This window comes from Pseudozyma flocculosa (genome assembly GCF_000417875.1).
Source record: "Pseudozyma flocculosa PF-1 unplaced genomic scaffold scaffold00018, whole genome shotgun sequence".
In the NCBI taxonomy this organism is placed as follows: Eukaryota; Fungi; Basidiomycota; class Ustilaginomycetes; order Ustilaginales; family Ustilaginaceae; genus Pseudozyma; species Pseudozyma flocculosa.
In genome coordinates this window covers 531,292-542,660 of record NW_006920886.1, presented here as the reverse complement: position 1 = coordinate 542,660, position 11,369 = coordinate 531,292, and the positions used below count along the sequence as shown (strand labels likewise).

Genomic DNA, 11,369 nt, shown 5'->3' with positions numbered 1-11,369 from the left:
CGCCGTGCGCTGACGAGCCACCACCTTGCTACCTGGTCTCGCTCACCTTTGCGTACTCGACGCGCTCTGGCGAGGCGCAACGATCCAGCACTGCTCCGAGAAAGCAGAGGCACGCCAGGATGCTGTGATGCCAGGGCGGGAATGAGAGAGAAAGATCAAAGGTCAGGATGACACACGATGAGCTCCGTTACCGTCCCGCTCCATGGCGACCGCCTCACATTTCGTGCCACACGTCGAGGTCCGCGGCCGGTACCACTTCCTCCGCCCGATGCGACTCGCTTGCCGGTCTCTGCTGGCCGCCTACCGCAGGTTGAAGGGCGCGGCTGTGGAAATGGCGATGCCAAGACTCGATCACCGACAGATTCGGTAGGAAAGGCGTGCGACAGGCGAGGTATCCGACGGCGCGGCGCAGCAGGGCGGCCTCTTGAGCGGCCGACGCAGCGACGCGATGCGACGTCCCGTAGAGCGTACCGTCGAGGTCAGCGCCTGCCAGGCCCGGCTCGGCTACTGTCGTGGCAGCAGCAAGTCCTACTTCTCTCTTGCTCGAGTCGATGCAGCTGGAGTCGGCGGCGGAGATGACGTGGAGCGAGATGGAGCGTAGGCGAGTCATGGCAACCAGCCCTAGCCTGGTATCGCCCCTTGCAACTTGGTCGTATTCGACGGAGTCGTTTCCACCTGCAGGGATGTCGATGATGGTAGAGGTGATGCCGCGGCCCTGGGCCCTCGAGCGGTCGAATCTCGTTAGGAGTTCGTCGATGGAAAGCCTGGACGCGGCGCTGGAGCGCCAGAGGAAAGACGAGACCTGTCGATTCAGCCACGGGACGCGTTGCCGCTCGCTCATTCGCGGCGGCCACCGCGTCTGCAGCCACCAAGGCTCACCCGCTGCAGAGCTCGGAGGGCGACACAGGTGCGACCGGGATACTCGACAGCATGCCAGACACCTGGTTCTCGGAGATTGAAGTGAGGGAAGGGGTCCGCGCTTTCGACAACCGTCAGCAACCTGGACGTCGCCGTCATCGACACGAGCCAGTTTCCTACTCCATGTAGACTGCGCCACGACTCACCGATGACAGGATTGCGGGCGGCAAGGCATTGTCCCTCGGGTGCGCTGCGCCCTCATCCGTGCGAGCTCCTCTGAGCCCCTCGTTCTCCCTCTTGAGCGCCTCGTTCTCCTCCCTGAGCTTGACATTGTTCCTCTCGAGATCCCTGATCGGCCGGAGTCGTACCCATCGCAGGGGCATCAGATCGACGGGTACAGGGGGCATTGGGGTGGGGGCAGAGACAGCACAGAGTGTTCGAGAGGGAAGCGTTGACCTGATCAGCGAAGCCGACCCTGTCCAGCACGTCGCCACCAAGGTGCACCCACTCTAATCGCTTGGGGTCGATGCCGGATCCGCCAGAGTAGATGCACTCGTGGCCTCCCTTGAGACAGCTCGGACACGGCGGGTGGTCGCTGTCGCAGCGCTGCTTGCGCATCCTGCAGCGTTCGCAGGCGCGGAGGGTGCGCTTATGCTTGACGCCCGGCCTGTTCTCTGCATCGCTCGTAGCACGGGTTGAAGAGGCGGCGACCGAAGTGGCCAGCGACGGCACCACCAGCACGCCCGGCAGCGAAGGTGTCGAGGCGTTGGAGCTTCGAGCCGTCGTCGTGCCGGTCGACGAAGACGCGGCGGTGGAGGTCGCGGAGGGAGCAGAGGCGGACGTCGCATCGGAGTCGAGAGGACGCTGGCGGCGATTCGGACTGGGCTCGTCGGCGGAACCCCCTGATGCGGGCGAAGGCCGTGACGGCTTGGCCGCTGGCCTGCGGAGCGGCGGCATCGTCGTCTAGGCGCGTCTAGGTAGGAAGCCAGGCTGGCGTGCGCCGGACGGATAGCCGGAGGCGTTGGACTGTCGTATGCCTGACGAGCAGCAGGTCGACATGCGTCGGCAGGCCGGCTCGACTATCGTCCCGGAAGCTGGCCACACCAAGGCGAGCGATGCGGAACGCGCCTCTCAGTCGAAGCCAGAAAGATTTAGGGCCGAGCCGGACTGTGGCGCGGAGGGGTTGGCAAGCGGACGAGTCCCGAGGGAGCCTCTGCCGTCTATATAGAGTCCAAGCCCAAGGGAGCGACGGACCAGCCGACATCGAGGCAGAGGAAGATCGAGGGAGTTGCGCTGTGGCAAGACCGTCTGGTGCGTGGCGGTGCAAGGCAGAGGCGAGTCTCGATGACCGACGGTAGAGGCGAAAGCTGTGAGGCGGCCTGGCTTTGGGGTGCGGTGCAAGAGCCTGGGCGAAAGAGCGAACCGCAGACGAAACGGCGACGAGGGTGGTGCAGCTAGCGAGGGCAGGTCCGCGAGGCGCGAGGCGCGCGTGGATGGCGGGGTTGCGTCCAGAGCGACGGGTGGATAGCGGGAAAGACGACCGAGTTCAGCCCCCCACCGTGCCCCGCATCTGGCTGTCGAGCGTCCTGCCGCAAAGCATCGAGCGGCCTTGGCTCGCCACTCGGCCGGCGTAACCCAAGGCGGTCGGTGCGATTGCTTGCCCTTCGCCCGTCCGGGGCAGCGTCAGCCCCTGCTCACCGTCCCTCGCTGGCCATCGCCAGGATCCTCTGGCGGACGGCGGGGTGAACAACACCGGGGCGGGCTGTGCCCCTCGTCTTGCTTGCGCCTGGGTTATCGGGGCCATCGCCCGAGGAGTCCGTCCTTCTAGCTTCGAGGCTACGAATGGCGGAGGTCGCTCGACGTCTCAGCCCAGACGACAGGCGAGACCGTGGTCGTGAGCCTGGCCGATGGACCCGCTGGCTTTCTTCTGCCGCTTGACGTACGAGGGTTCGTGACAACGGTGCGGTTAAAGCAAGTTCTAGCTCCCCTCGTGGGCGGGCGACACGGCAAAACCGAAGGCTAGAGCGTCGAAGACGGTGACGCCGACGACGACGGTGACGACGCAGGGCTATGGATCGATGCATGGTCGTCGACGCCCCGCCGTGCATGCCGGAGCATTGGCCTGGACGTACTCGTTCTGGTCGGATGAGGGCGATTTCCAACCCGCCGATGGCAATCAAACATCCAGCACGTCCGAGCTCGCCGGATGCTCGTTGACGGCCGCAGCTCCGTCGCGGGTGGGTTCGGTTTCGCCAGAGTAGCCCTATCGCATATGGGGTCGGTTTCACCGGTTGGGGTGCTGTGCGGGTGCTGTGCGGGTGCTGTGCGCTGGTTTCACGAGCCAGGGATCGTCCCGGAGATAGGACTTACCGACCTGCGCAGCTCGCCGTGGCTACGCCCGACCGACCGCCCTCGAAGTCGCGAGCCGGGAAGCCAGCGTTCGTGACAACGAGGTGATGTGCCATCGGAAAGGGCGAGCTGGGTTCGGCTGGGCGAGGGCGACCTCGGGGAGGTTCCGAAAGGCCCCTTTGCTGCGAGAGAGCGTCGAGTGGGCGGGACCAACGGCGGAGCGGTTGACGAAGGTCATGCTTGCTTGCCGGTCCGCCTGCCTGCCTGTACGTACTCGCCTTACCTGTCCACGACGCTGCGGAGGAAGGTGCAGCGCAGCCTCGTCGCCTTCCGTCGCCGGCGTTATGCGCCTAGCTCGTGCATGAGGTTTCCAGTTCAGTTCTACCCGCCCCGTGGGCCCCGAAGCCGGGGGACCTGGATCGCTGCATCGATGGCGCTGCGTTTCCCATGCATGGTGTGGGGCCGGCAGAGGTCATCCACGGCATCGAACAGCACCTCTGCGGCCGGTGGCGCATACGAAGGCCTCAACGCGACGAAAATCGAGGGTACTCACCGTGCGCCCCTGCGGCCGCTCCGACACCGAGCCCTGTGACGCATCCACGTACGGGCCAGAACAACGTACGACGACGGGAGCACCCGCCGTGCAAGGCCATATCGATGCATGATGGTCGTCGTCGAGCTGAAGGAAGAGCCGGGCACGGGGGCAAGACAGGGCAGGGCAGGAGAATCAGGCCCCCAGGGCAGACGCTACGGCGCGGGTGCTTTAGCCGCGCCTGCATTTCCGCAACGGACGTCACCTTTAATGCAGCCCACTCGGGCTGGCCCGCAAGCCTGCCTGCTTGCTTCTTCTTGCTGCCTGCCAACCGGTCTTCCGCCCCTTCTCCATACCCCAAGGCCCCTGCCTGCGGTTCGTCCGGCGCGACCGTGGCAACAGAGAGCCATGCCCGACGCGACCGGGCCGAAACGGGGACGATCCGCGCTTGGCTGGCTCCGTGGGTCGGTACCGCGCCTCCGGTCGGCTGTCATGATTAAGGTTTTGGCCAGAACGGGGCGGGGGACGCGACACGGGACCGACGATTCACCGAGGGCGGTCCGCTCCAACGATGGTAGGGCATCGCTTTCTGTCAGCAAGGATTCGGATTGGTGGCGAGCCATCGAGGAAGCCGCAGCCCGGTGGCTCGGAGCGAGGCGCGGGTCGGCCCGCCTTCCGGTTCGCGGCCCTGTCGCACTCCTGCGGTCATATCAGCAGCATCGAGTGGTTGATTGGCATCTATATGTCGTGTTCAAGGTGTGGATACAGACCGGGGGCCGCCTTGCGGTCGACATACCAGAACGACGTCAAGGGGCTCTCAGATCTCAAAGTCGTACGCCAGCACCTCTGCGGTGCGAAGCAGGGGGCGAAGGATAGTGGAGTGGAGCGAAGGGACGATCAGCGATATGCCCAGGTGAAGCATTCGGACCCGAGCGCATGCAGTGCCTGCTCACCATCGGCATTGGGCAGGATGACGGTCTTGGAGAAGCTGCGGCGCGGGGCGGGTCGAGGCAAGGCAGGGAGCGCGTTGAGGATCAAGTCAGCTCGGAGAGGCCCTGGGACAGTCGGGTCGGCTACGGACCCCCTCTGCACACTAATACTGACTTTTTGTGCTCCTCATCGTCGCGGTAGACCTCGTAGTCCTCCCTCGTCGCAAAGAGCGAGTAGAGGCCTGGCAGTAAGCGGGCGAGACCGGCGCAGCAGCAAGCCGGGGAAGGATATCTCGAACAGGTCAGCCTTTCGCGAGCTTGGACACTCATTCCCAGCATCCACAGTCGCAGACTCACCCCAGTTGTAGCCCTGAGTGCGGCCGGGGTAGGCGGGCGGGCCCCACTTGTGGTCCTGGAGCTTCTGGGCGGCGACGGGCACGTTTTTGAGCTGGCTGCACTTGTCCTTGAACTCCTCGAAGCCATTGTTGAGGACGGCGTCCTTGACCTTGACGAGCACGATGTGGACGATGGGCATGTTGGGCGAGCGGTAGAGCGGGTGGGGTATCCGAGAGGCTTTTCCGGAGGGAGGGATGAGAGGAGGTGGTGGAGACGACCGAGCAAGCCGAGGTTCGATGCGGCCGCCGGAAGACGTCGTCGCCGAGCCGGGCGGACGGGCCAGGCCAGGCCAGAGGCGTGCCTCCACAAGAGTGTGGGGGAGACGAGCCGGCTCGAGCGGGCGCCTCGGAGCCGAACCAGAACCACCTCCACCCGCCGCCCCGACTTTTTTGCTTACGGATCGACCCACCACTCGAGCCACCTTGCTCTCCTGCTCGACGACGACGACGACGACGACAAAACGCACCGCAAGCTCTTCCGAAGCCGCCTCGATCTCTTCCACTCAACTGAACCTTCGACATCGCCGAGACGCCCGACCGTAGACCGCGCGCAACGATGCAGAAGTTTGTCGACCTCGCCCACCGAGCGACCGTCACGGGCCTCGCTGGCCTCGGTGTGAGTAGCCAAGAGGCGGCAGTGGCGGCGACAGACTTGTGTGGTTCTGCATAGAGCTGGAGCTGACCTTCTTCCCTGTCTCTGGCTTGCTTGTTGGACAGATCTGGGGTCTCTGGCTCACTGCCGCCGTGTGGAAGAGCAGGAGAGACGATCGCGCTGTGAGTCAAGGGCAGGACCGGTGCGCTCACCCTCTCCACGAGGCGGTTGCTGACCCCGCTATTCTCCCGGCTGCTACAACGCCGTTCCTAACAGATCCATGCTGCAGTAGGCCCGCCGGCCATCGGCTACCAGGATCCCAACCCGGTCACCAACGACCCCAAGCACGAGCCGGCACGACGGGTATGAGGGCGCCGAGCTCGGTGTTGCCACTCGCCCCTGGCCCACGCGCAGCGCAACAGGAGCCTTCGCTCGAGGCCTTTCTGCTCCTTGGCTGTTCGACAGCAGAAGAAGTTGAGAAGGCCGCTCAGCGGCGAGTCAGCAGAGCGACCTGCCCCCTCCCTCATCGAGACGGCACCACCTCTTTTGTAACAACAGACGACCCAAACGCAGACTTTTAGAGCCACCGTGCATCGATCGGAGTGGCCTGGGCTGGCCTGATCTGGACGGACGAGAGCCGACCAGGCCAGCCCGGCATAGCGGTGCGTGTGGTCGCGTAAACTGCGGACCTGATCGTTGTCGTCGTCGTCGAGAGGACAGTCGCAGTCCAGACGGCCCTCGACGTGAGTGAGAGCCCGGCTCGAAGCGACCCGGAGTACCAAGAAGGAGGACGGACACAGACCGCCTGCTCTCAAGGTGGCGAAAAGATTGTGACGTCGGGAGCTGATGGGTGAGCAGCAGCCCGCCGATAGAGAGAGGGGCGGCTCACGCGACCATGAACGAAGCTCGGTGCCGGCGGTATCAGGGGCTCGCACGCATCGATGTGGCAGGCTTGTCCGGCGGATGAGTGTCGGGGCTGGCTGCCCGCGCCTATCGCACGGACGACCGGTCGGTCGGCACGGTATCGGCGGGCCAAAGCCGGACGGGACCAGGGCATGGCCGGAGACGACGACGGCGACGACGACGGGAAGCGATGGCGACCAAGCGGCGGGTTGCGGACTTGCGGTGCCCAAGTCGGCGTCGCCGTTGCCGGGTTTGGGGGCGGGCGGGATGGAGCGGGGCCCAGCCCGCCAGCCAGCCAGCCAGCGAGAAGGGGGCAGCGGGGGGGTGCGCACGTGCGAAAGCGCAGATTGAGGATTGGCCGCCCGCCTGGCGCATTGCAGGCAAGGCCTGGCCTGGCCAGGCAAAGCCAGGCTCTGGTTGCGGGCCTGAATTTGGAATTTGGGCCTGCCAGCCTGGCCTGGCGCTCGTCGTCGTCGTCGTCGTCGTCGCCGCTGCCCGCTGCCTTGACGAAGTCAGCGTCGCATGCTAGGTGGTGTCGAGCCTCACCGGTTCGTCAAGACTTGCGATGATAGCCTTCGATTCGATGCGCTGCGACGACATGGCACCGGCGGGTGGCGAGCTGGTTGGGTGGTCGGGCCGCCCGAACCTCGTCGTTTTCCGGAAGAAGCCTTCGCCTCGCCTGGCCAGGGTCGAGAGGGGAACCCGCCAAGGGCCCAAGCTGAGCCTAGCTTGGGCCCTGGAGGCCTGGCCTGGCCTGGCCTGGCCCGGCGAGGGATGCGCGCTGCAGCTTGGTGCGTGGAATTAGACTCGACTCGACTCGATTTCGATGGTCGGGCCAGCCAGGGCCTGCCTGCCTGACCGTCGAGAAGCCGCCCCCCTAGCCTGCCAGCCTGCTGCTGGCCCCACCCCACGTCGTCAGAGAGCTGTGAGTCCAAGCTAGGTCGAGGCACGCGCAACCTGCCTGGCCAGGACAGGCCAGACCCGACAGGCCCTGCGCCCTTCGCTCTGGTGCGGCGGCTTGCTTGCATGTGTGTCTGAGCTTGCTTGCGGCCCTGGATCTCGATCCAGCCCGCGCCGGGACGAGATGGGCAAGACGGACTGCTGTCACCAGATAGAGATCAAGCTCGCTCGGTTTTCGTCGAGATGATGGTAGGGTGGTGGCGATGGTGATGGTCCAGTTCATGGTGGCCGTCGTCTAGCCTGCTTGCGCCCATCGCTGCTCCCTGCCTGCTGGCTGGCTGGCTGGCGCCCGCAAGGCTAGGCGGACAAAAGGCAGAAGGCAGAGGCCGGTAGCAGTCGAGGGCGGAGAGGTCCACCCGTTCCTTGGTCTGGCTGACCCGACTGCTTGCTTGTTACGCCGTCGTCAGAGGGCGCGAGGAGGTACCGCTACCACCGCACCGTTGGCCTGGCTGCCGGATCGCTGCTGCTGCTGCTGCTGCTGCTGCTGCTGCTGCTGCTGCTGGGTGGATGACCGAACCCGCCCGTCGTTCCCCTCTAGCTGCATCTCAACTTTTCTTCCTTGCCTTGCCTTGCTGCCCCATCCCCCTCCACCACCACCATCACCACTCCTTTCCGGTCCCCGCCTTCCTACCACCTCGACAGGCTGACACGACCCAACACCCTATCCGCACCCTGCATCAGCATCCGCATCCCCGCCGCCGCCAGCACCACCAACACCGCCACTGCCTCGTCTTGCCCGCCGTCGCCCACTCCTTTCCTGCCATCCCTCCACCCGACTCGCAGCGCACTAGCCACGGCGCCCGCCCGCCCACCATGTCGACGCAGCCACTCCTCCAGCGGACGGCGGGAAAGCGCATCGCGCTGCCCGTCCGCGTCGAGCCCAAGGTCTTCTTTGCAAACGAGCGAACCTGTGCGTCTTGAACCTGACGGCGACGGCGACGCCTGGCCACCGCCAACAATGGCCTCGACCAGACGACCGACACCCGCGGGCCGCACCACTGACTCATCCATCTCTCTCTCTCTCTCCTATGGACCGACGTCGTTGCGCCCCTCCAACAGTCCTTTCATGGCTCAACTTCACAGTGACCCTCTCGGCCCTCGCGGCCGGCCTGCTCAACTTTGGCGACAAGATCGGCAGGATCAGCGCCGCCATGTTTTCCTTTGTCGGTGAGTCGAGTCGAGTTTCTGCCCACTCTCGGTGTCCCTCTGCCTCGGGCGTCCTCGAGTCGATGGTCGCTGCTGCTGCTGCTTGCTGCTCGACCTGGCTGGGGACGACGGTCAGAGGAGGGCGCCGAGGATGCCACCTTCCTCTACGGATCGATTGCTGAACTCTACCAACACCACCACCACCACCACCACTCACCTCTTTGCTCGTCGCACCGACTAGCCATGGCGATCATGGTCTACGCCCTCGTCACATATCACTGGCGTGCAAAGGCCATCCGCAACCGCGGCTCGGGACCATACGATGACCGTCTCGGTACGTACCTCGTCCCCCGAGAATCGAGGTCGGGATCGAGGATCGAGGATCGAAGTTAGGTTCGAGACTAACCCTCTTCCTTTCCTCTGGCCCGCCCGGACGATGGCGCCGTCCCACTCACCGTCTGCCCGACAGGTCCGACGATGCTCTCCGTCATGCTCCTCATCGCCGTCCTGGTCAACTTCATCCTCCGCTTCAACGCATGACGCCCCCTCGCCCCAACTCTCTCCTCGCTCTCTCTCTCTCTCTCTCTCTCTCTCTCTCTCTCTCTCCTTCGACATCCCCTTGTCTGTCAGTCTTCGGTCAGTCTCTCCCTCTCGCCCGTCTGTCTCGTCACTCTTCTCCCGTCCTTCCATGCAATGCCGCACGCATGCCATGCTTTCGCACTTACCTCGTCGACGGGCAGGCGGACCTCCGGGTCACTGCGGACGTTGCTCAAAATGGTTCGAGGTAGGCTGGAGGAAGAGACGGGAGGCAGGGGATAATACAACAACAGGAGGAACAAGAGAGCAGGAGAGGGGAGGGAACGGAGACGAGAGGACGAGGACGAGGACGAAAGTCGGAAAGGAATCGGGTCGGCGGTGAGGCCAGGTCGGGCCGCCAGGGAATGGGCGGCGCCAGTCGACCGGCGAAGCACAACTCACAAGTGCAGGGACAACTCGCGTCCTTTTCCCTCGCTCGCCTCGCTCGCTGAGCTAGAAGGGCAGAGGCACGCTCTTGCGCCCAGCAGCACCCGCGGCGAGCGCTCAGAGGCGCGAGTCGACAATCTCGCTCATGAGGCGGCGGCCCTCGCGGATGCCCTCGTCATTGTAGCCGCTGGCCTCGAGGGCCATGGCGGCATTCTCAAACAGGCGCGTGCCAAACGCGGCCTCGAGGGCCTCCCAGACGGTGCGCACGTAGCGGATGTCGAGCTCGTCGCGCACCTTTTTGGGCAGGTCGGCCTCGACGTCCTTGCGGTTGCGGTGCGGCAGCAGCACCTTGCGGATCCCGGCGCGCGACGCGCCCGTCAGCTTCTCGCGTATGCCGCCGACGGGCATCACGACGCCGCGCAGCGTCACCTCGCCCGTCATGGCCAGGTAGGGCGAGAGCGGCGTCTTGGTAAACAGGCTCACCAGCGCGCACGTCATGGCGACGCCCGCCGAAGGCCCGTCCTTTGGGATCGAGCCCGAGGGCAGGTGGAGGTGGACGTCGTTGCGCGGGAACTCCGAGTCGCGCGTCTTGACGATGCCCAGCTGGAACGAGTGGGCGCGCACCCACGACATGGCAATCTCGGCCGACTCGCGGATCACGTCGCCCAGCGAGCCCGTCAGCTTGAGGTTGCCGCTGCCCGGCGGCAGCAGCACCGACTCGATGTGCAGGATGCCGCCCGATCCCGAGCCCTGGTAGGCCAGGCCCGTCGCCACGCCCGGCCGCCGCGCCTCGGACTCGGCCACCTCGGGCTCGAAAGTCTCGGGGCCCAAGTACTTTTCCAGCTGCTCGACCTTGACGACGGGGTCGTAGGCGACGGCGTTGCCCGCGTCGTCGCGCAGCGCGCCCTTTTTGGCCTGGGCGTACTCGACGGCCTTGGCGCGCGCCAGGGCGCCCACCTCGCGCTCGAGGGTGCGCACGCCGGCCTCGCGCGTGTAGCCCATGGCAATCTTGAGCAGCACCTCGTCCGACACGACCAGGTCGCCCGGTTGCAGGCCCTGCGCCTTGACCTGCTTGGGCAGCAGGTACTGGCGCGCGATGGCCGTCTTTTCGTCGTGCGTGTAGCCCGAGATGTGGATCACCTCGGTGCGGTCGAGCAGCGGCGGCGAGATCGTGTCGAGCGTGTTGGCCGTGGCGATGAACAGGACGCGGCTCAGGTCGATGGGCACGTTGACGTAGTGATCGCTGAAGGTGTGGTTCTGCTCCGGGTCGAGCACCTCGAGCATGGCCGCCATCGGGTCGCCGTGGAGGCCGTTGCCGCTGCCCAGCTTGTCAACCTCGTCGAGTAGGATAACGGGGTCCGACACGCCCACCTTGCGCAGCGACGACACAATCGAGCCGGGCATGGCGCCCACGTACGTCCTGCGGTGGCCGCGGATCTCGGCCTCGTCGCGCACGCCTCCGAGCGACAGGCGCGTAAACGGCCGCTGGAGCGCCGACGCCAGCGACTTGGCAATCGACGTCTTGCCCGTGCCCGGCGGGCCCACCAGCAGCAGGATGGGGCCCTTGTCGCCGACGCGCAGCTTGTCGTTGCGCCGGCGCAGCGCCTCGGCCTCGCGCTCGGCGTCCGCAGCCGCCGCGTCGTCGCCGTCGTCGGCGCCACCGTTCCGGTCGACCGACTCGTCGCCGTCAAAGGCGGCCGATGCATCGGCGACGTCCTCGGTCGGCGATGTCGGGGCCGCAC

General features: G+C 65.7%; 5 protein-coding genes across 5 annotated transcripts in view; 2 read left to right on the top strand and 3 right to left on the bottom strand.

Annotated features, from left to right (window-relative positions):
• Positions 1 to 28: 28 nt before the first annotated feature.
• Positions 29 to 1,815, bottom strand: PFL1_05255 (uncharacterized protein; the record flags this gene model as incomplete). The annotated part of the gene is made up of 5 exons (XM_007882783.1): positions 29 to 122; positions 219 to 776; positions 880 to 941; positions 1,065 to 1,206; positions 1,367 to 1,815. 5 exons carry the CDS (start codon positions 1,813 to 1,815, stop codon positions 29 to 31), a joined length of 1,305 nt encoding a protein of 434 aa, XP_007880974.1.
• Positions 1,816 to 4,556: 2,741 nt separating this feature from the next.
• PFL1_05254 (uncharacterized protein) lies at positions 4,557 to 5,203 on the bottom strand (the record flags this gene model as incomplete). The annotated part of the gene is made up of 4 exons (XM_007882782.1): positions 4,557 to 4,585; positions 4,693 to 4,727; positions 4,844 to 4,910; positions 5,026 to 5,203. The coding sequence occupies 4 exons, from the start codon at positions 5,201 to 5,203 to the stop codon at positions 4,557 to 4,559; spliced, it is 309 nt and encodes a 102-aa protein (XP_007880973.1).
• A 416-nt stretch (positions 5,204 to 5,619) lies between these two features.
• PFL1_05253 (uncharacterized protein) lies at positions 5,620 to 6,024 on the top strand (the record flags this gene model as incomplete). Its single annotated transcript, XM_007882781.1, has 3 exons — positions 5,620 to 5,679; positions 5,781 to 5,837; positions 5,932 to 6,024. 3 exons carry the CDS (start codon positions 5,620 to 5,622, stop codon positions 6,022 to 6,024), a joined length of 210 nt encoding a protein of 69 aa, XP_007880972.1.
• Positions 6,025 to 8,331: 2,307 nt separating this feature from the next.
• PFL1_05252 (uncharacterized protein) lies at positions 8,332 to 9,204 on the top strand (the record flags this gene model as incomplete). The annotated part of the gene is made up of 4 exons (XM_007882780.1): positions 8,332 to 8,428; positions 8,578 to 8,685; positions 8,906 to 8,998; positions 9,134 to 9,204. The coding sequence occupies 4 exons, from the start codon at positions 8,332 to 8,334 to the stop codon at positions 9,202 to 9,204; spliced, it is 369 nt and encodes a 122-aa protein (XP_007880971.1).
• A 540-nt stretch (positions 9,205 to 9,744) lies between these two features.
• Positions 9,745 to 11,369, bottom strand: part of PFL1_05251 (uncharacterized protein) — a gene marked incomplete at both ends in the record, with an annotated part of 3,550 nt that continues 1,925 nt past the window's right edge. Inside the window, one exon of the mRNA XM_007882779.1 lies at positions 9,745 to 11,343. Coding sequence (XP_007880970.1) covers positions 9,745 to 11,343 — 1,599 coding nt within the window. The remainder of the gene's footprint in view (positions 11,344 to 11,369) is intronic.